Here is a 22,977-nt window from a genome sequence, read left to right on the forward strand (position 1 = left end):
AGTTCAGACGTGGCCCACACCTACGTCCATCCAGGAGGTCAGACGCTTCATCGGCCTGGCCTCATATTACCGCCGGTTTGTGAAAGATTTTGCCTCTATAGCCGAACCCCTGCACAACCTGACCAAGAAGAATGCACATTTTCAGTGGCATGCTGAGCACCAAGCAGCTTTCGACAAGCTGAAGTGTCGACTCACCTCTGCCCCTGTTCTTGGCTATCCACTTGACCATGGAGAAATGACACTAGACACTGATGCCAGCGACACTGGCATCGGCGCGGTGCTGTCACAGATGCAACAGGGCGTGGAACGTGTGCTGGCATATGGCAGTCGTAAGCTATCAAGAACTGAACAAAACTACTGCACCACACGACGTGAACTACTAGCCGTCGTGGATTTCACGTCCCACTTTCGCCAGTATCTCCTTGGACGGCCTTTCAAAGTGCGCACAGACCATAGCAGTCTACGGTGGCTAACAAAAATGAAAGAGCCAGAGGGACCATTTGTCAGGGCTCTGTGTGCGGGCAGGCGGAGAGGAGGATCCAAACGCAGGACTCAGACACAAACGTGAAACTCAAAACCTCAGCTTTATTGCTGGTACAAAAACAAAACCTGAAGTGAACACGGAATATGGAGAACAGAAACACACAGGCATAATCTGAGGGTACGACGTGACACTGACACAGAGAAACACAGGGCTTAAATACACAGATGGCAGTAATCAAGGGATAAGAGACAGGAGGGGAACACACCTGGGAGAAATCACAGCTGACGAGACAGGGGAAACGTAAACTGAGCACACTCACATACGACACAGACCTTCACAATAAAACAGGAAACTCAGACACATGGAACCAGACAAGACATTGAACTAAACAGACAGATTCACAAACAGACGGGGTGACACCATAGACAGACAGATACAGACGCAGACCGAATATAACACGTAGAACTCAAACAATAATAATAATCATGATAATAAATTGGAAAATGCTAATAATAAACTTAAAGCGCTGGGTCACCGACCCAGGACCATGACACAATTAGCTCGATGGCTCGAGAAGCTTGCCGAGTACAACTTTGAGATCATCCACCGTCCAGGTCGAGTGCACACCAATGCTGATAGCCTCTCCAGAAGACCCTGTCGCCAGTCCTGTCCATGCAGAGTGCAGGACCCCCCCAAGCATCTCGGGGGGGCCAGTCATCAGGCAGTTCAATGCGAGTTGGACTCTGACACCAGCTCCCTGTTGCTGAGTCCGGTGAGGGTGGAGGGACAACCGACTACTACAGCGGTGTGTCTAGTGGGGGTAAGTCATAACACCACCACACCAGAAACAAAGACTTTAGACCAAACTGCTCTTACAAAGTCAGACATTTTATGTCAAAACACTCCTATCAACACAGACATCTCAGAACAGACAATTCACACTAGAACAGACATATCACACCAGAACATGTCCACTAATACACATACTGTAAAGCTGACTGAGAAAGTATATGTGGCTAAAACCCTTGATACTGCTTCTCTGTTTCATGGCTGGACCATGGGGGAGCTGAGCCAAGCCCAGGACGCTGATGCAGACATTGCACCCATACGCGCCTGGATGGAGGCCAGCAGTGAGCGCCCCCCATGGACTATCGTTTCACCATGCAGCCCAGCCACTAAGACATACTGGGCTCAATGGAATCGGCTCTACTTCAGAGATGGAGTTCTGGTCCGTCGCTTCTACTGCCTTGACGAGACCCAGTTCTATCCCCAAATCGTACTGCCACGCAAGCTACAACCAGAAGTGATGGGCCAGATGCACGAAGGGCCAGTGGGTGGACATTTTGGTGTCGAGAGGACTGTGGCCAGACTACGAACCCGATTCTATTGGTATCACATGAGGGAAGACGTCGCTCTTTGGTGCCGTACTTGTACCAGCTGTGCATGGGGTGTAACAGTTTGGGGGGGGGGGGGGGGGGGGGGGGATATGTGTGTATTCACATCATTTATGTTAATGAGAGTGTGGGGAGTGAGTTGGAGGGTGGGGTGGGCTGCTTTTAACTATGTAAAGCACTTTGTGCTACATTTTTTGTATGAAAAGTGCTTTATAAATAAAGACTGATTGATTGATTGATTGATTGATAGAACAAATAAGTCTAGAGAGTTTTATGGTGTTAAAACTACAGAGATTCTCACATATATGGTGTTGCCTGATATTTCAACATGTCATTATTATTTTCTAAAGTTCTTAAAATTTTAGAAGGCAGAGTTTGCAGAAGGGATTTCAGATCAAACAAAAAAAAATATCGACCTTGCAGAAAGTGTTAGAGGTGCTCTTTAACATATTTAGATTTTCTTATCGCTTTATGTTGGTTTGAATTTGATAGGGATACTACAGCTAAAAAAAAGTTAGCGATTGCTAATTTCTTACTCTTGTTACTACTTTAAAATGTTTTAAAATGGCCAAAAATATAAAAATTACAGGTGCATTTTAAAAAAGCAACAAAAAACCCCAAAACAAACATGTTGTAAAGGCTCACCTTTCAGCACATTCACTTCACCAGATGCACCTTGTTTCTTTCCTCACCTTTGATTGGGTCTGGTGCTTGGCCTTAAGGACTGCACTCACCTGCAGCTCACTCTTTCCTCACTCCCACATGGGGCGGCAGCTGAGAGATAGCAGTCCATGTGTGTCTTTCCTTTACCCATTATTCAATAAAACGACAAAACCTGCAAATGATTGATGACTGCTTATTCTCATTCTAATCGGATGAGCCCATGATGATGACTACTTAAACCCTGAGCCTTCTTTCCTCCAAAACAAAACATATATTTCTTTCCTACTAACTCATGTTCTCTCATCGTTCCAGGTGCAGTGATGGACAGACTAACCAGCATACCTTCGTGAAAGTAAACTTATCTATGCATTATTAAATATTGTTCATTATTATTTTATGGCACCAGAAGTGTCTGTCAGACATTTTAGCAGCTCTCACACACTTTAATTTTATTATATTCGAGATTTGATTACTGTAAATAATGTGGTTTCCAAAACGAGGCTGGCGGCTACAATTATTGCAGTTCATTGCTGTACTGGGATCACTGTGGATGTTTATCCTACTTAGTCAATTGAAAACAGGCAGAAGTGCTGCCTACATCCTCAGGTATCAATGGCTAGAGTATACCGATGATGATGAGAGCCCAGAGAAAGTTTGCAACTGCTCAGCAATCCTGCAGGGAGAGAAGGATGAAATACAGCAAGCCAAATTACTGACCATCACCAAAGACTTTCAGAAGAGTACTCAGATTCCTGATGAGTATTATATCAATGCAACCAAAGACTGCAGGTTTGTGCTTTAAATCACAGGTTTCACTAATTACCTCTTAGTAACGATTTAAATATATGGAATTTAAAAGCAACATTGCGTCTTCAAAATTTTGAATTTACAGTGAATTCAAGATGAGGAGGAAATATATAACTTTCCCATTAAGCAAGGAAGAAGAGGACTTTCCACTAGCTTACTCTATGGTTGTCCATCACAAGGTATGTATTTTCTATATTCAAAGTTTACTGAAAAGCTCAGCAGCAGGTGTAAAAATTTTTAAATTACTAATTGATACATTCAATTAAATTCTTTTTATTCATAGGTTCATAGCTTTGAACGACTACTGCGAGCTATCTACGCACCTCAAAATATTTATTGTGTCCATGTGGACAAAAAAGCACCGGCCTCAGTCTTTATTGCCATCAATGCCATTACTTCCTGTTTCCCAAATGTGTTCATGGTCAGCAAGACTGTGGATGTGGTCTACGCTGGATGGACACGTGTACAGGCTGATCTTAACTGCATGGCTGATCTCTATAACACCAGTACAACATGGAAATACTTCATCAACCTCTGTGGTCAGGATTTCCCTCTAAAAACTAATTTGGAAATTGTGCAAGCTTTGCGTTCACTAAAAGGAGGTAACAGTTTGGAGTCGGAAGAAATGTCTCAAGGAAAGAAGAAGAGGGTGATGAATGTTTACCAAGTAGTTGATGGAAAAATGCAGGTACTTCTTTTGGATATTTTTCATAATGTATGATGTAGCTATTATCAATTCTCTTTGCTATTCTAAAAACCTTCAACTCAGACTGACTCCCCATCATGTTAACCTTTTAATTGTCCCAGCCAATAGGAAAAACAAAGGATCCAGCTCCCTTCAATCTCCCTATACTATCAGGAAATGCCTACATTGTGGTCAACCGAGGTTACATTCGCAGTGTGTTGGAAGACAAGCGAATACAGGCCCTCATTGAGTGGGCCAAAGACACCTACAGTCCTGATGAGTTTCTGTGGGCAACAATACAACGAATGCCTGGTGTTCCTGGTTCAACATGGCCCAACAGTAAATTTGACATGACAGACATGAATGCAATTGCACGGATGGTGAAGTGGCAGGGGCACGAGGGGTCAGAGGGTTCTCTGCAAGCAGTATACCCAGAATGTAAAGGCCACCATGTCAGATCAATATGTGTGTATGGTGCTGGAGACCTGCAGTGGTTGACTGAACAGCATCACCTTTTTGCCAATAAGTTTGATGCAGACAGAGATCTCATTGCTATCTACTGCTTGGAGAAATATCTGAGATACAAGGCACTGACTGAGTTAGTTTAGGTGAAGTGTTTATTAATTATTATGAAAGACAATACTAAAAGATAAACTATAAACAGATTCTTCGGTAGTGTTGGGTCATGATTGTCAAAGATGTGTTATAGGTGTTGAGGAGATTTTAGGAATGTACAACAGTTTCTTTATATCTGTTGCTTTAAATGTGGTGTCAGTGCTTTCCTGAGTTGAGGATAAATGGGGTTGGCTGCCCCTATCTCCATCGGCTGCTGGGGATTGTTATTGTGATTTCCCACCCACATTATCAAGTACATTTTGTTACAAAGATACATACAAAAACACTTACACATAACAGGATTTGTTGATTTGTGTATCTATCCTTTTTCACTTTTTTTTTCCTGTTTCAGGTGCTGTATGTTTTTTTTCCTTACATGTGCAGCAGTTGACAATCCATCACACTTTTCTATTTGTGGTCTATCCTTTTATATTTTTGTCTATTTTCTCCCCTGTTCATTTCTTTTCCTTCTTTTTTTTCTCTCCTGCATTTTAAACATTGTCATATTACACATACACTGTAATAGCAGAAATAGCACTAATAGAAATACATAAATAAAAGAAACACACGAACAAGAAGAGCCTATAGAGTATTTATAGACCTCACCCTGCAAAAGCCTATGTGTTTGAAATTCAAATCATAAGTTTATACTGGTGTTTTTAAAAGTTATGTTTGAGTTTATGACTTTCTGTGTTGTTTCTGGGATGCTTAGTACTCATATTGCACTGCTGGAAATAGTTTGTTTTGATCCACATGCTGGTTTTTTTTGCAAATTTGCATTATAATGTTTATTTTCGTTTTTCCTGCAGTATATAAAAATTGGTGTATTTCAAAAATAAAAACTATGAAGACACTTAAAATAAATTTCCTGTGGTGGGAAACTATTTTGTGCAACTTTTTTGTATTTACAGTTTTGAGGGATAAGCCCTCTAGAAATTTTTTAACTAGAAATATATGTTAAAAAAACAAAAACGATTTAAAATTTTTTTTGTAGTTTATTGCACTTTTTTGCAATTTATGTAATTACTATGCACTTAATGCAGACATATTATTAAAATTTGGGCTATAATGGTTGTATTGATGTATATCACCTTGAAATGCTCCCAAAAATGGCACTACAGCATGTAAAAATATAATTTAAGCTCTGGTGGACTTGGTTTTGTGGTAGGTCTTAAAGGGTTAAGTTCACTTTCATAGCATTTGTTTTGTGTCTCACTATCGGAGAAATACTGACTCCCGGATTGCCAGACATGCCTGTTAAGAAGACAACTGTCCCCAACATCACTTCACAGGGGAGAAGCTCCCACCTGGGAAGAACCTGCACTGAGGACTGAATGCGCTAGGTTAGGTGCTGTTACATCTAACCTGTAAAACCTAGCAAATGTGTGAGGTGAGGCCCAGCATGCAGCTGCACACACCTCCTGAATAGAAACTCCCCTAAAGAGAGCCCATGAGGTCGCCAGACTTCTAGTGGAATGCGCACGCAAGCCAGCAGGAGGCTGAAGGCCCCTGCTACTATAGGCAGGGCAATTGTTCCTACTATCCAATGGGAGAGGCGCTGTTTAGACACAGGCTTTCCCATGTGTGGTTGAGCCCAAGACACGAACAGCTGGTCACTTTATCTGACACTCTGGGTTCTGTCCATATAAATGCGCAGAGCATAAATGTTTACAGAGTCTTTTGTTAACATGAATGTTCAAGATGTTCAATAAAAATGTTAAGTGCGTATATTCTCCCATTTTCTGTTTGCTCATGCAAAATAAAATGCGATTAATATAGAATAAAAATGAATGATATTTAATCCTGATTAATCAAAATTAATCCACAATAACCCTGTGATGAATCTGATTAAAAATTGTAAGCCATGTGGCTCACATAGATAAAAACAGTGGGAAGAAAACATTTCCTTTTAACAATAAGAAACTTCTGAAAAGAGGGGGTGGTAGAACATTCCAGGGAGAAATGCTCCAGCACTGAAAAAATGGGAATTGGGAGGCTTTTGAATTTGCACAAATGAATTTAGTTAATGCTACACAAGCCTTTCATGTTTCTCTTATTTACATGATTAAATAAAGTACTATTTACTTGATTATAAACAATACTGAGACTACTCATTTTTCTTGCATTGATTTAAAGTGACTAAATTAGAATACTAAAACCATTGTAATCATGTTTGACCACAACCGGAAATGATGCAATATATTCAAAGACAACAACTAAATATGATTGGATAATAAGACCTAGAGTCTTATCCAATAAGACAACAACATAATTTAAGGAGAGCGCAATTGACCGCCAGATTCTGGAAGACTGTTTAGCCACATGCAACCTTTGGCACCGAGTCAGGCATACTGAGAAGGTAAGTAATTTAAATACATTTGTTTTAGTTCGGTACGTTTTCACAGAATTGTTGTAGTGCATGCATGCTATATAAAAAGTAGTCTGTAATGCATCTACATGTTGTTTTTACAGTGCTAGCTAAAGTTGGTATTAGCTTTGTGGCTAAAGCTGAAAAATAGTAACAAATTGCACATAGTCGGGAGAAAGCAGCTGTTGTCGGTCAGATATGGAATTTATGCATGTGACAGAGAGCACTGACGTTTTTGATGGCTTAGCAAGTTAAAACGTCACTGAGAGAGCGCAATAGTGTTTGTGTTACTTGTGCTAGCTATGGCTACAGTGGGTAATTAGTCTGGCTGTAACCGTCAGAGTTTAAGAAGCTGGGAGCACAGTGCCATACCTTAATTCTTGCTGAGGACACACACTCAAGTTATAATAAGGATCCTGCCACCTTAGACGTGGGTTTAAGAACCTGTGCCCATAAATGCCAAATCATTTTTCCATTTAGTCATTGTTTTAGGTGTAGTGTCACTTGACTATTCTATCGGTCATGCCCAAATAATACAGCAGATATCTACAAGGAGATAAGTTTGTTCAACAGAGTATGTCTTATTAAGTGATGTATTGTGAATTTTCCAACATTGTCCTAACAAAAATTAGGACCCTTTCCCCCGCTTTTTTTCTACTTTGTGTAGAACATATGTGAGCTGCTTCTCAAAACATTATGTATAAATGAGAGAAAGATTGGTACTTTAAAGAAACCATTGATGCTCTTCTGGACTGGAATATCTTTTTTCAATTAAAATGAATGTTTTTTGTGATGGTGGAATTTTTACCTTTATGATTACAGAAGTCAAAACATCAGATGATGATAGCTTACCATCTAAACTCCCCATCTCTTGGCAAGTCTGAATTAGAGGTCTCAGCTGTATCTGCCTCTCTAGTAGATTTGCTTAAAGAGGAGATAGCTTATTATTATTAGGTACATATTCCCTGACATTCTAGAGGTCAACCTTGCACAGTGTGTGACATTAAAGGGCATAACTTATAGAAATGGAATGGTACTGGCCCAAAGGGCAGCAGGTGGATTGCCAGAATACTGAAAAACCATATCTGCATTGTACCACAGCATATTCTACATTGTCAGAGAGCTTGGTGGCTGGTACAGAGAGCACGACACAGCTTTTGAGCTCAGCCCAGTATCCACAAGAATATACACTCTGTGAACTCCTTGATACTTATCCATTGGTTGGCTATGAGATTGGATCAGTCCACATTGTAACTTTAAAAAGGCATATAGAATTAAAAGGTGTTCATATAAGTGTAATAGCTTCAGTAGCATGTATTTCATTAAATAAATTCTTCTTTTTTTTATGTCTGATCTTTATAACTTTGAGTATTGGGTATGGATAGCTTTATGAAAACTAAACTGAAATGATTCTTTCTGAATGTCTGATATTTAATTCTTTTTTTCCTACAGAGTCCTATGGGGAGTCCTATGGTCCTAAAGACTGTTTTGGCTGACGGAACCTGTCGAAGGCTCGCTCTCTAATGGAGCGCCTGAATCAACTGAGGATCTCATCGTTGAAGTCAAGAGACAGTGTTGTCTTCAGGGCAGTTTCAGACTTCAGTTTATGGATTTCTTGCTTGGGAATGAGTTTCCTAACCTCACCTCAGTTTCAGAAGTAGCAGACAAAGGGACTCTTAAAGCTATTGACGTGTCAAAGCCCACCACATGGACATAAAAAAAGAGTAACAGAGTTGGTGAAACTCAAGATGGAAAAGACTTTTTCATACAGAAGACATGAAGTTGTTCGTGATGCACCAATGGTGGAGGCTTTCATGGCAAGATGGCCTGCTCTAATTGATTTCCATGAGGTAAGGTTTGCCTCATACACGGTGTTCTTGTGGTATTAGCCTAAAATGGTTAAGGCACAGTTGTTATTTGACAGCCCATTTCTTCAGCATGAGTGATTGCAGCCTTCTTCCAGGTATTAAACCTTTGAAGCTCATTCCTCTGTGCTCATGTTTTCAGATCAACGCTGAGTTTAAGAGAATTGCCACCATCCCCCCTCAGACAAAGTTCGTGGCTCAGCTGGCTCTCCACTTGGACAACCTGGTGAAGTTGGTCAACAGAAGATGAGAGCTTGGACTAATACTGAAAATAATTGTGGCATAAATGGATAATGTAAGTGATAAAGCCTCAACATTCACTTAACATGATCCTCTTTGGATGAAACTTTACAATTGTGGAAGATTTCAAATGTTTTCCCATGATAAATTCTCTCATTTTGTATTTTTACATCTGCTTGTTTTTTTAACCTTCACTTTGTCAACTTATTATTAATTGCCAGTAAACCTATTATTAATTTGTGTGCCTTTACTTTAAAAACATTTATGTAAAGTACACTAGTAAAACTTAAATGAAGGACAAGGGCTGAATGAAGATGCTAATTACATACATTTCATTTCAGTGTGAAGATGTTGATGCTGAGTGTGTATCTACATGGGTGAAGACGCTGGCTTATCCAGGAGTATGTGGTATGTACTTGTCTTTTTTTTCCTCTTTTTTCGGACTTTCCACAGTGTCATATTACTTACTTGGCATGAAATGACTAACATGGCTTCTTTTTTACAGGGCATGGAAGAACGTGCCATCAGTGAGATTGTTGAAGACACCACTGTTTGAATTTATCTTCTTAAAGAGCAAGCTTCAGCAGATAAACAAGAGTTGTCCTTTCAGGCATCAGTGTGGCGAAGAATTTGGATAATGTAGCATTTGCTGTGATAATGCTATTTGGACTCATGTATGCATTAAACCTTGCCTACCCTGCGGACCTTCGCTACAACTTTGATGTTTTCCAGAAGGTTTTCATGGAACTGGATGGAGCTAAACTCTCTAAAGTTCTTGCTTTAAAAAACCCATCTGTTTCATTGAGAAGTCAAAGACTGGACTTCTGCAATTCTTTGCAGTTTTTCATTTTGTGTTCAGTAACGTTATACTGCTTATGTTTTTATTGCTTTCCCCTCATGTGACTGCAATGCAGGATGATTTTTCCTTTTGGTATCGTGTTGTAAGAAATTTTTACTGACGATTTTTAGCAATATGTTCTAAATCAACCTTAATGTCCTGCTTACATGTTTAAAATGAAGATTAAAATTCATGTAGGTGTTTGGTATTAGTTGTGTAACAATGTCATTTAAGGCTCAACTTAGTTGAAATCTTGTACAGGTAAATACTTGTACAGAAGCTGAAACTGTTGTCAAATAACACACAAGTTATATTTGTGTAAATCTGTTTATTCATAAAAGCGTGTTGCTTTTTTTCAGGTAGTTTTAATTTAGTTTACATTTTCAATTGTGTAATTAATACAAATGTTATATGTAAGAGATGACAGGATCATCTATAAGCACTTTCTTTTATTTGCTGCTAAGGTCAGTTTTTTGTGAAACATTTGCAAATATATTCTCAAACTAACTTTTTCTTTTAGTTATTTCTGCAGGCTATCTTTAAAAATGTGTTAACAAGTTTATATGGATGCGATTTTGGACTTGTTCATGGCAGAATTGCTGCTTTCACTGCTGTTACAGTTTAATAAAGGTGTATTGTTCAGTAGCACTCAGTCTTTGCCTTTTTTGTCAATAATGATCAGTTAATATTTCAATTGAAAAAATTAAGTAGGATTTAAAGCCATAATTTGTCTTGCAAGAACATAATTGTAATTGCAATGTGTTTACATTACGTAATATCATTGCGTACCACTGGCAAATAAAAATAAGTTGGTGTTAAATATTAAAATATATTGACATTATGCAATACATTGATATTATGATAATAGATTAATATTAGTACATCAAACATGATTTTTTAAAGTAATCTGATGTAAATAAAATACTTTGATGTGACAAGCATTAATTACTTGAGGGAAAGTGGAAAATTGGCCCTGGGTGAGGGACCAGACAAAGAGCGATTCATAAGACCCTTATGAAAAGGAAACCGAGGGAACAGTTTACCCTGCCCGGGATAGGGTTACCGGGGCCCCGCCCTGGAGCCAGGCCCGGGGAGGGTGCCCGAGGGCGAGCGTCTGGTGGCCGGGCCTTAGTCCATGGGGCCCGGCCGGGCACAGCCCGAAGAGGAGACATGGGCCCATCCTCCCGCAGGCCCACCACCCGCAGGAGGCGCCATAGGGGTTGGGTGCATTGTGTGCCGGGTGGTGGCCAGGAGCGGAGGCCCTGGCGGACTGACCCCCGGCTGCCAAGACTGGCAATAGGGACATGGAATGTCACCTCTCTGGTGGGGAAGGAGCCTGAGTTAGTGCGTGAGGTTGAGAGGTACCGGCTAGATATAGTCGGGCTCACCTCTACACATGGCTTGGGCTCTGGAACCAGTCTCCTGGAGAGGGGCTGGACTCTGTCTCAGTCTGGAGTTGCCCCTGGTGAGAGACGGCGGGCTGGGGTGGGTATCCTAATATCCCCTCGGCTTGCTGCCGGTGCGTTGGGGTTTTTCCCGGTGGACGAGAGGGTTTGTTCCCTGCGCCTTAGGGTCGGGGAACGGGTCCTGACTGTCATCTGCGCTTATGCGCCGAGTGGCAGTTCAGAGTACCCCGCCTTCTTAGAGTCCCTGGGGGGGGGGGGGGGGGGGGGGTGCTGGAGGGTGCTCCACCTGGAGACTCTGTTGTCCTGCTGGGAGACTTCAATGCTCACGTGGGTAGCGACAGCGAGACCTGGAGGGGCGTGATTGGGAGGAACGGCCTCCCTGATCTGAACCCGAGCGGTGCTCTGTTATTGGACTTCTGTGCTAATCACAGTTTGGCCATAACGAACACACTGTTCGAACATAAGAGTGTCCATAAGTGCACGTGGCACCAGGACACTCTAGGCCGTAGGTCGATGATCGATTTTGTAATCGTATCAGCAGACCTGCGACCATATGTTCTGGACACTCGGGTAAAGAGAGGGGCTGAGCTGTCAACTGATCACCACCTGGTGGTGAGTTGGATCAGGTGGCGGGGGAGGTCGCTGGACAGACCTGGTGCACCTAAACGCGTAGTGAGGGTGTGCTGGGAACGTCTAGCAGAGGCCCCAGTCCGCGAGATCTTCAACGCACACCTCCGGCAGAGCTTCAACAGCATTCCGAGGGAGACTGGGGACATTGAGTCCGAATGGACCATGTTCAGCGTCTCCATTGCCGAAGCTGCTGCATTGAGCTGCGGCCGCAAGGTGGTTGGTGCCTGCCGTGGTGGTAATCCCCGAACCAAATGGTGGACACCAGAGGTGAAGGGAGCCACCAGGCTGAAGAAGGAGAACTATCGGGCTTGGTTAGCCTGTGGGACTCCGGAGGCAGCCGACAGGTATCGACAGGCCAAGCGGAATGCGGCTCGGGCAGTGGCTGAAGCAAAAACTCGGGTGTGGGAGGAGTTCGGAGAGGCCATGGAAAAAGACTTTCAGACTGCCTCGAAGAGATTCTGGCAAACCGTCAGACGTCTCAGGAGGGGAAAGCAGTGCTCTACCTGCACTGTGAATAGTGCTGGCGGAGCGCTGCTGACGTCGACTGAGAAAATTGTCAGGCGGTGGAAGGAATACTTCGAGGACCTCCTTAATCCCACTAACACGTCTTCCGAGGAGGAAGCAGAGTCTGGGGATGAGGGGAATGACCCGCCAATTTCCGGGGGCGAGGTCACTGAGGCAGTTAAACAACTCCTTGGTGGCAGAGCCCCTGGTGTTGATGAGGTCCGCCCCGAGTTCCTGAAGGCTCTGGACGTTGTAGGGCTGTCCTGGTTGACACGCCTCTGCAATGTTGCGTGGAGATCAGGGGCAGTACCTGTGGACTGGCAGATCGGGGTGGTGGTCCCCATCTTTAAGAAAGGGGACCGGAGGGTGTGTTCCAACTACAGGGGGATCACACTCCTCAGCCTCCCTGGGAAAGTCCATGCCAGGGTGCTGGAAAGGAGAGTTCGTCCGTTAGTCGAACCTCGGATACAGGAGGAACAATGCGGTTTTCGTCCTGGTCGCGGAACACTGGACCAGCTCTTTATCCTCTCCAGGATACTTGAGGGTGCATGGGAGTTTGCCCAACCAGTCTACATGTGTTTTGTGGACTTGGAGAAGGCATTCGACCGTGTCCCTCGGGGTGTCCTGTGGGAGGTGTTGCGGGAATATGGGGTGTCTGGCCCATTGCTACGGGCCATTCGATCCCTATACAACCGTTGCAAGAGCTTGGTTCGCATTGCCGGCAATAAGTCGGACTCATTCCTGGTGGGTGATGGGCTCCGCCAGGGCTGCCCTTTGTCTCCGGTTCTGTTCATAATTTTTATGGACAGGATTTCTAGGCGCAGCCAAGTGGCGGAGGGCTTTCGCTTTGGTGGCCTCAGAATCTCATCTCTGATTTTTGCAGATGATGTGGTTCTGTTGGCTTCATCGGGTGAGGGCCTCCAGCTCGCACTGGAACGGTTCGCAGCCGAGTGTGAAGCAGCGGGAATGAGGATCAGCACCTCCAAATCTGAGGCCATGGTTCTCAGCCGGAAAAGGGTGGAGTGCCCACTCCGGGTCGGGGATGAGTTCCTGCCCCAAGTGGAGGAGTTCAAGTATCTCGGGGTCTTGTTCGTGAGTGATGGGAGAAGGGAGCCGGAGATCGACAGATGGATTGGGGCTGCAGCTGCAGTAATGCGGACGCTGCACCGGTCTGTCGTGGTGAAGAGGGAGCTGAGTGTAAAAGCGAAGCTCTCAATTTACCGGTCGATCTACGTCCCTACCCTCACCTATGGCCACGAGCTGTGGGTAGTGACCGAAAGAACGAGATCGCGGATACAAGCGGCAGAAATGAGCTTCCTCCGAAGGGTGGCTGGCCTCTCCCTTAGAGATAGGGTGAGAAGTTCGGCCATCCGGGAGGGGCTCAGAGTAGAGCAGCTGCTGCTCCACATCGAAAGGAGCCAGCTGAGGTGGTTCGGGCATCTGACAAGGATGCCCCCTGGGCGCCTCCTGGGTGAGGTGTTCCAGGCATGTCCCACCGGGAGGAGGCCCCGGGGCAGACCCAGGACACGCTGGAGAGATTATATCTCTCGGCTGGCCTGGGAACGCCTTGGTATTCCCCCGGATAAGCTGGAGGAGGTGGCTGGGGAGAGGGAGGTCTGGGCCTCTTTGCTTAGGCTGCTGCCCCCGCGACCCGGCCCCGGCCAAAGCGGATGAAGATGGATGGATGGATGAAAGTGGAAAATTAAGTCAGTCATACTTATTCATATTATGTGGGCAAGACACCTCACCCGTTGCCTACTGGTGGTGGTCAGAGGGCCCGGTGGCGCCAGTGTCCGGCAGCCTCGCCTCTGTCAGTGCGCCCCAGGGTGGCTGTGGCTACAATGTAGCTTGCCATCACCAGTGTGTGAATGTGTGCGTGAATGGGTGGATGACTGGATATGTAAAGTGCTTTGGGGTCCTTAGGGACTAGTAAAGCGCTATATAAATACAGGCCATTTACCATTTACATGTAATTAATACCAATTTCCTTTAATATCACTGTTTTCTTTTATTGATCATTTTAATTATTAGTAAATTATTAGAAAAATTAGAGAAAACACTGTTTGAGAGGAACATATTTTTAATGAACTAAGTAATTTTACATATTTTACAACACATGAGTACCATGCAAGCCACAAATAAACAAACATGTACAAATAAATAAAGCGATATGGTCTAACTTGCACAGTGGACACTTTCTACAAAGTATCTCATTAAGTAATATAGACGGTATTTCCTCACCAGCACCCAAGAATATTTGTCTGTCTCACACACACACACACACACACACACACACACACACACACACACACACATAAATGTACTGTACCAGCACAGTGCTCCGCTTTTGGGTGTGTGTGCATGTGTCAGAGTAATTTCAAGCTAAAAGCATGCAACACACAACTTCTGTTACAGCACAGCTCTTCTACTTTATTCTCACAGTGACACATGGGTTGTAAACATTTCATATAAAGATTGACTGAGGTGCTAAATGAGATGTTGACATAATGTCAATCCTTGCTTTAAATGGAGCGGCCCAGACCTTTGAAAACTATTACAAATTGGGTTGGCCCTTCTATTTCCTGTCAGTGTGGACAGGAGGGATTTATGTGTGCAAACAAAAATGTTAGCAAACAGACGGGATGTTGAAGCATTAACTGAAATAACATGCAGAATTCATGTTTTCTACTCATTTTAGGACTACATGTATAAAGACAAATACTTCATGTGTACTGAATATTGATTAGCAAGTGGCATCCCGTGCCAGAACGCAGATCTAGTGTCTAACACAGACTGCTGCGTTAGCTTCGTTTTACCTACTGTGACATAATTTAATTTGAAAATACTTCAATAAATGTCTTTAAAGTAAATTACATCTCCTGTAAGCTTAGTGTGCCTTCGCCTCATTTTTGTGGCTTTTTTTAGATGGGATGCTAGTACTACTCAAAAACATCACTGTGGCTTTTGAAAATACGCTACTACAATAACCCAGAGTTAATTATCAATACATGATTGTTGTTAATACATGTAAGTTACAAGCCAATAACAAGTACCCTTAAAGGCAATCTATAATATGAGTTGCATGGTAAACAAAAAAGTTGAAGTAAAAGAAAACAAATGGAGAACATAATGAAGTGCTGAGAGTACTGTATTATAGTATAAAGCATTTCCCTTCAGCACACCACAGTACAGTCTCTGCACCACAACCACAGTATTACTGTATATTCGGAACCCTCAGATCTGAATTAGATTTTTCCTGATGTATTGCACCACAGCATCATTCTCTCTGAGTTACATGTTGTTGTAACAGCTCAGCATGTTTTATACTACAGGCTGGCTTCAAATTCAGAGATGCTGTCCTCAAGTACAGCATAACACGGGGAGGAGAAGAAGGGCAGCAGCCAATTATCTCGTCACACAGCAGAGTTCCCCTTGTTGACTCTAAGGGGAGAGATAAGAAGGAAAAGAAATGATTGCAACATATCCACTTTACAGTAAAACATTTACAGTAAAATAATAGCACAAAAACTACATCCAACTTCCATGTCACAGGTCAGTAGTGTAGAGACGTACTACCTCAGACTAACCAGAGGTGGAAGGAACAGTTTATCTTTGAGAAAATGTGGTGTTTTTAAAAAATTCACCTCCCCCAAATTTCTGATTTTGCAAAAACTAGGTTTTATAACACAGGTCAGAAACAACCATGATATTTAATCAAAATACAGAAGCCTAACCCGTTGTGTTTGGATGTTCTACCACATTTCTACCATACTTGAGGTTTTGCATATACTAGCATTGGAATATTTCAATAAATTTCCCCTTGTTTGTCTCTAACAGTAGTTAGAGACAAATCAGTACTTTCTCAAAAGGACCTGGGCAGGTTTAAAAGCTAACAGCCTAGTTGATCATTCTGGGAAGGATCTGCAAGGCTGGTTCTGGAGGAGGAACTACTTCAAAAGCATTTTGGCAATCTGTTTGACTGGAATGTTTGTGAATGGAGTGAACTGGGGTGGGTTATTTTTTTTCAAACATTTCCTGTTAAGATAAGATAACTCTTTATTGTCATTGCACAGTCATACATAGTACAGTAGTACAATGAAATTGGAAAACTGTCCTACGTCGGCACTACATATAACACAACACGACACGATATGACACATCACAACACAACACAACACAACACAATATATTAACTTAGTAATAAAAAAAGAAGAAGAAGTGTATGTGTATTGCACACTGTTATTATTGCACAAACGGTTAAACGGGAGCAGCAGAGTACTTACCACTTACTCTGCTGCTGTGTCCTGCAATTCTGTGTCCAGTCTGGTTTAGCATTAGGTTGAAAGTCAGAAAGCAAAAGTAAGTGACGGATGTTAACTGAGCAACTATACTGTCAGTAGACATGCAAAAGCTGGGGATCAGTAGCCTATATCGACACTTGCACTGACAAATGAATTGATAAAAATAAAAACAAGCACTGGTGCTCAAAGGTGAGAGTATTCAAGGTCAAAGCAATGTACTGCAATGCATGGGGTGTAACAGTTTGCCTCAACATGAGTCAATATTTCAATCATCAAAATGCTTTTTTTTTTTAAATGTGCCTTTGTATTGGATAAGAAGACAGTCAAAGGTTAGTCTCAGCATGAGAAAATTAATGAAGGATTTTCAGGGAGAATTAGACATAACCAACTCATAGAAAGAGGCAGATTAAGTGGTTTACCTCGTGCATGCAAATTTGTTCAAACTCCTCTCCTGGTCATACCTTTGGGCAGAAAAATTTGTAAACATGCCTAAAGCACTTAAGATGACAATCTGCACTGATTGGTTTAAATTTTTAAGGAAATTCAGTGAATTTCCTGAGTAGATTTGCAAAAAACAATTTGTCTCTAAAATGCAATTACAGAAGTAAGAGTATTTGAAGACTTAGATAAATATTCAAACATAGTTGCAACTACAATAATGGTTGTAAAATGCCACATGCACCACACATTAAATATATCGTTGAGGACTTTTATTCTGCACTAGGGGTGTCAAACTCATTTCAGGCTGTGGGCCACAGAACATCCAATTTAACCTAAAGAAGTCAAAATTGCTTAACAACCAAAAAAAAAACAAACCAAACCTGTAAATTGTTTCCCTTTCTTTTTATTTAATGAAGTTTAACTACAAATTAATTAAACGATCTAGTTTTAAAAGTGATGATTAGCAACTTGAGGTACCTGAAGAAAAAATAAGTGCAATCAGTTTTTCCAGAAAATCTGGTATACACTAGTAAATCAAAGGAACCCGTCAAAACAGCTCTCTGGTCTTACACATTAACAAACAAAGGCATGAGTACAGAAAAAAATAAATCATACAATTAAAACAGAGTAATATCTTTGTTTTTAAGAAGGCTTTAAAACTTCTGATTTTTTACTGTATCCAATAGGCTGGAGTGGATTCGTTTCAAGGCCAGTTTTGGGAAAAAGTTTGATTGACTTGTTTAGAACAGGAATGTCAGAAACCAACGGGCTTTCGGTTTTCACTAGATGAAAGAAAGGTAAATTTAATTACATAGGGCTGAACACCAGTCAGGTAAGTTTAACACCCAGAAACTTCACAACAATGTATTATGTGCAAGATGTGGTTCGGTTGTGGTTTGTTTCCCCCGAAGTCCTTGGCTAAATGCCATGATCAACCATGATCAACAACCAATGGCATTTATATTAATGACAGGCTGGCTCACCTGACAATGCTGTGAGGTATATGCACATACTCCATAGGAATGATTTCTCCGAGCTCCTGCAGACTATGCACATACTTGATCTTACTGCTGAACTTGGAACTGAAGGAAATAGAAATCAAAAAGAGTTACAGTAAAAAATGGTTTTGCTAAATGCTACATGATAATCCTTTCTAATGAAGATCTCCATGACTTTGACTGCAATTAAATTATAAATGAATCTGAATGAATTTCAATAGCTGGGAGAGTCGTGCAAATAGCAATTACAACTCTGAGACCTTATGAAGGGTCTGGTAATTCCTAGCAAAGTCCGTATGAACCAGGATGGATGAACAATGATGAACATCTTTAGGTTTTTCTTCAGTCTGCGGGACAAAACAGTCAGGAATTACACAAAAGAGGAGTACAATTGCACTGATGACTATAGCTTATCATTGATATCTACTGATACAATGCTTTTCAGACCGGAGTCACAAAGCGTTTTAAAGAAAGTAATCTAAGATTATACAAAATACAAGAAAACAAAGACAAAACAAACATTTTGAAAGAAGAAAATGGAGTACATTAGCAACAGGATTAACAGCAGGAAGATCAGACTGTTTCTTTCACATTTGCACAGCGTTTTACATTTTTTCTTTTGCTGTTTCTTTTAATGGCCGGAACACGAAAAGAGAGAAAAGCCATGTTCTGCAATAATAAATCATATTACTCACATGCGGGTTTGCTCAGAGAGCCTCCTTATTATATAAAGTTTATTTACACTACTGAACTTATAGTCCACCATTTTATTTGAGTTTGAAATATTTGCATCAACAAAGCTACCTTCTTACAACATTTAGATTTGGGAATGAAAACTGCATTCTCCTTAGAGTATACACAACTAGAAATACCGTAGAGCAGGGGTGGCCAACACCAGGCCTCGAGAGCCGGTGTCCTGCAGGTTTTAGATATCACCCTGGGTCATTACCAGGCCTCTGGAGAACTTCAAGAAATGTTGAGGAGGTAATTTAACCACTGAAATCAGCTGTGATGGATCAAAGATACATCTAAAACCTACAGGACACCGGCTCTCGAGGCCTGGACCGCTCGAGATTCACGTGAACACGCAGAATCTCGAGGCATGGACGGAGAAACGTTGGCTGTCACCCCCAATGGTTACGTCACCAAATCATAGCCAGTGCATTTCCAGATTGGAAAACCTCCACGTTCAATATAATTATACAGAACTAAACTGATTACAGCACATAGGTTATTTCAATATGGGAAATATTAAAGTAGTGGCTGTTTTGCAGCAGTGAACTTTCATGGTTTACAGCCAACTACCTAATCACACTAAACTACTTGGTCCTTACATCTATGACTGCATTTTTTGTCGTTTTCATTTTTCTTTTATAATACGTTTATTGTCAAGACAGATAACAAAAGAAACCAGAAAAGGTAGATTATAAAAAAAACCCTCTAACATCTATTCGACATGACTTTGGCTTAAAAAGGCTTTTAAAATGTTGTTAAAAAGGCTTTTAAAAATGTTTTTGTCTGTGTGTGTGGTTTGTTTTGGTTTCGCTATGATCGAAAATGTCCAAGCTTGAGTAGTGCGCTGCCAAAGTGTAAAGGTTAATGACGCCAGAAAAATGGTTGCTGCACTGCGGGGATTTGAAACTGAATTGAAGTTTCAATTTAATCAGTTCACTATATTTTAAAGGTGTTTTTTAGGGTCAAGTGAGTTTTTTTTTTTAGAAATCATAATACACACTATCAATGAAAACTTAACATGCATATAATCTGTAATGAAATCACATGGTACATATACTACGGCATTACATTTGCAATAAACATATCTGTGTTAATATTACCTTCTGTCTATCATTTGGTAGCACCTTTTCATCCAGGTAAAACCAGGCATTCTCCTGCGAGGTGTGGCACCATTTAGATATACAATTATGTAATCCTCAGCCACCATTAATTCCAGTGTACTTATCACATATCTACAAAGAGAAGGAGAACAAAATACAGTGGATTAGACATGTTTATTTATTTTAGACATTGTGACTGTAGCAAAGTTTTCTTTTCGTCACTTCAATGACATGTGAGAAGCTTTGGTTAAGAGATGAAACACGGGCGTGATGTACATAAAAACAGAGCTACACACAGAGAGCAGCGGCAGAAAGACACGCCAGCGTACGCTAACCCAGAAGCACGGTCATTTTTGAATGTACTTACAGAAAAAGGTTTTCCATGACATAATTGTAATTGTCACAGTTGCTCTCTGGTAGGAAACATGCAGCAAACACAATGATGGCTTTCTGTTCAGCGTAATAACCTGAAACATGAGAGACACAAACATGACTATCACGTTACATATCAATCATAATACAAATCATTTTTCTAACATTCTTGTCCGGTTTATAACTAATTCAAGGCCTATCAGTTAAAAAAGCAATTACTATTATTATTTTTGTGGTTGACACATGGGTCAATGTGAGTGGGACTTTACCCTCACTATTAAACATTCAGTCCCATCAATAAGAAAGAGTCCTCTACTTAACCCCATCACATATTTATACTTCTCACACTTTATATACTTTTTCAGTCTCAGCCAAACAAGAGTCTAGTCTGACATCTGATAAACTCTGATTACACAGCAAAGTTTTTGGTAATCATCAGAAACCCCAACACACTTTTCTAAACTAGTTTTCATTCTGATTTCAGATCTGATTTTAGTTTTCTTTTCAGTTACATCAACTTTTTAATTATGTGTAATATCAGTTTGCAACGGACTTGCATGCGGTTTTTATTAAACGGCATGCACCAATCAAGTAATTGTTTCAATATTTTCAGTGCGAAGTCAGATAGACACACACTGTGGCATAGATATAATGATCCGTTTTATCAGTTTTATAGTTTAATTAATTAAATGATATTAAAATGAAGACAGAATCTTTTTTGCCTCCACAGACAAGTAAAACTATGCATTATTAACATTATTTATTAACATCTACACCATCATAACGTCTGTTTTATTCAGCAGAAAAAGTTGTATCAAAGCACAGGGGAAACTTCAGAGAGGGCTGATATTCTCGCTTTTCGTCATTGCAGCCACCACACACACACACACACACACACACACACACACACACACACACACACACACACACACACACACACACACACACACACACACACACACACACGCAAGATAACTGCAAGGGAGGCTCATCCAATGCTATCAACTGAAAGCTGTCGTAGCTGTGTTTACGTACCTCCATGAGAAATGACTCTTTTGTAGGGTTCAATGCACTTCATATCAATGCGGTGCTCCTGCTCTCCGATCACCACGCTCCTCCACAGCCTGCTTTCCTCTGCTGCTCTGTGGCCTGGATCTCTTGATGCCGCTCCGCCACCCAAAACGGACTCCTCTGAGTCCCCTGAGGTGACATAAGATCGAATCAAATACATATTAACAGTTTGATTTTAATTTAATAGACAACATATAGTGGAGAGCTGATGGGCCAGTAGTTTTGACACGAGGCTGACAAGCTGTGTCTTTACTTTTTTCACAATTTACCCTTAACTCCTATCTGTAAAAATTGCATGCTGTAAAAAACCTGTAAAATAGTCTTTGTATTTTTTAATTGTGGCTGTTCCAATGAGAATGTGTCTGCTGTCACCATGTTTATTAAGTTCCAGTGAGTCGGCCTCGTCAGGTGTGTCCAACTCATCTAAGTTGACATCCAGGTCATCCCCAGTATCCAAGCCGTCATCCTCTGTATCCAGGGTGTCTTCTGAAAGAAGAGACCCCTCACTGTGGTCCAGGGACACGTTCATTGGTGGAGCTGCCAGCTTTCTTCTTTGATTGGACCCGCCAGATATATCAGCTGAGGAGGGCTGGTCTGTGCAGAGAAAGTCATTTGTTTATAACTTTTTTTTTCCACTTTCATTTTTTGATCATTTAAAGATTATCATATGAACACCTTATGAAAATAAATGTTTTTATTTATTTATTTTAAATCAACAAAAAATTCATTTTAAGGATCTTTGGTAAATCCTCCTAAATGAAGAATCCTTTTGATTAAAATGTCTGTCTGTCCATCCATCTGAATGGGCACTCTCTTCAGGCTGAGAACCATGGTCTTATTGATGGCAATGCTTTGGTTGAAAGTGATTAAATGGCTTTTAGCATTGAGCCAGATACTCTATACTCCTGAAATACCCCAAAAGGATATTGCGTGGGACGCAGTTAAATGCCTTTTCTGAGTCAACAGAACACATAGATTGACGAGGAAGAATGCGGTGCTCATTGTGGGGGTGGAACACTGAACTAGCTCTTAAACGCCTCGACAATATTTGAGTGTGTGAGAAATTTTTTCCCAAGCAGTCTGAGGTTTGACTAACCGACATACTCTCCTCTCTAGTACCACGTCATTTAACAGGTTATAAGTGATTCACCTTGCTGGCACAGAATACCATTTTAAGCCCGTAAAACTTTGTTATTTAAAGAAATGGGGGCAGATTATGTACCTCTGTGACAGGGCTGCTAGTAACAAAGTAATGAAGACATCATTTAAATTGAATGATTCAGTCAGTGTTAAGTGTTAACAAACAAACAGTTCCTGTGAAAATGATGAGGTACAATGAGGGGACTGAAATTAAGTGAAAGTGCAGTGAATGTCCACAGATGTTTTCAGAACTACTGTTTGTCTCCGCAGAAGTAAAATATAAAGAAATGCAATTGTGCACAGTACAATCAAATTTATAG

The 22,977-nt window shown here is 41.4% G+C and overlaps 2 protein-coding genes and 1 pseudogene across 7 annotated transcripts in view; 2 read left to right on the plus strand and 1 right to left on the minus strand.

The window, feature by feature from the left end:
• Positions 1–3,022: 3,022 nt before the first annotated feature.
• On the plus strand, positions 3,023–5,177 carry LOC146562619 (beta-1,3-galactosyl-O-glycosyl-glycoprotein beta-1,6-N-acetylglucosaminyltransferase-like). The gene is made up of 4 exons (XM_085293138.1): positions 3,023–3,330; positions 3,434–3,527; positions 3,632–4,036; positions 4,156–5,177. The coding sequence occupies exons 1-4, from the start codon at positions 3,023–3,025 to the stop codon at positions 4,639–4,641; spliced, it is 1,293 nt and encodes a 430-aa protein (XP_085149264.1). The 3' UTR covers positions 4,642–5,177.
• A 2,864-nt stretch (positions 5,178–8,041) lies between these two features.
• LOC146562620 (uncharacterized) lies at positions 8,042–10,040 on the plus strand (annotated as a pseudogene).
• Positions 10,041–14,561: 4,521 nt separating this feature from the next.
• The window catches only part of LOC146562621 (uncharacterized), a 38,367-nt gene continuing 29,951 nt past the window's right edge, over positions 14,562–22,977 (minus strand). For 3 of the 6 annotated variants that reach the window (XM_085294532.1, XM_085294529.1, XM_085294535.1), the window contains 9 exons: positions 21,890–22,111; positions 21,482–21,646; positions 20,442–20,541; positions 20,075–20,206; positions 18,500–18,586; positions 18,225–18,323; positions 17,220–17,261; positions 16,783–16,822; positions 14,562–15,940 (listed from right to left, as the gene is read on the minus strand). In XM_085294532.1, coding sequence (XP_085150658.1) covers positions 16,786–16,822; positions 17,220–17,261; positions 18,225–18,323; positions 18,500–18,586; positions 20,075–20,206; positions 20,442–20,541; positions 21,482–21,646; positions 21,890–22,111 — 884 coding nt within the window. In that variant the 3' untranslated portion in view covers positions 14,562–15,940; positions 16,783–16,785. The remainder of the gene's footprint in view (positions 15,941–16,782; positions 16,823–17,219; positions 17,262–18,224; positions 18,324–18,499; positions 18,587–20,074; positions 20,207–20,441; positions 20,542–21,481; positions 21,647–21,889; positions 22,112–22,977) is intronic. The other 3 variants (XM_085294533.1, XM_085294530.1, XM_085294534.1) reach the window with 3 other exon arrangements.

The sequence above is a fragment of the Mchenga conophoros genome, linkage group LG12 (genome assembly GCF_057382185.1).
Source record: "Mchenga conophoros isolate Kocher_MC1m ecotype Shallow Benthic linkage group LG12, M_conophoros_male_GT1.1, whole genome shotgun sequence".
NCBI lineage: Eukaryota > Metazoa > Chordata > Actinopteri > Cichliformes > Cichlidae > Mchenga > Mchenga conophoros.

What these genes read in the sequence shown, in the direction of transcription:
- LOC146562619 (XM_085293138.1), top strand. Translation starts at nt 3,023, where the DNA reads ATGTGGTTTCCAAAACGAGGCTGGCGGCTACAATTATTGCAGTTCATT. An exon ending in AATGCAACCAAAGACTGCAG is followed by an intron (nt 3,331 to 3,433) that starts GTTTGTGCTTTA and finishes TTGAATTTACAG; the next exon opens with TGAATTCAAGATGAGGAGGA. An exon ending in TAGTTGATGGAAAAATGCAG is followed by an intron (nt 4,037 to 4,155) that starts GTACTTCTTTTG and finishes TAATTGTCCCAG; the next exon opens with CCAATAGGAAAAACAAAGGA.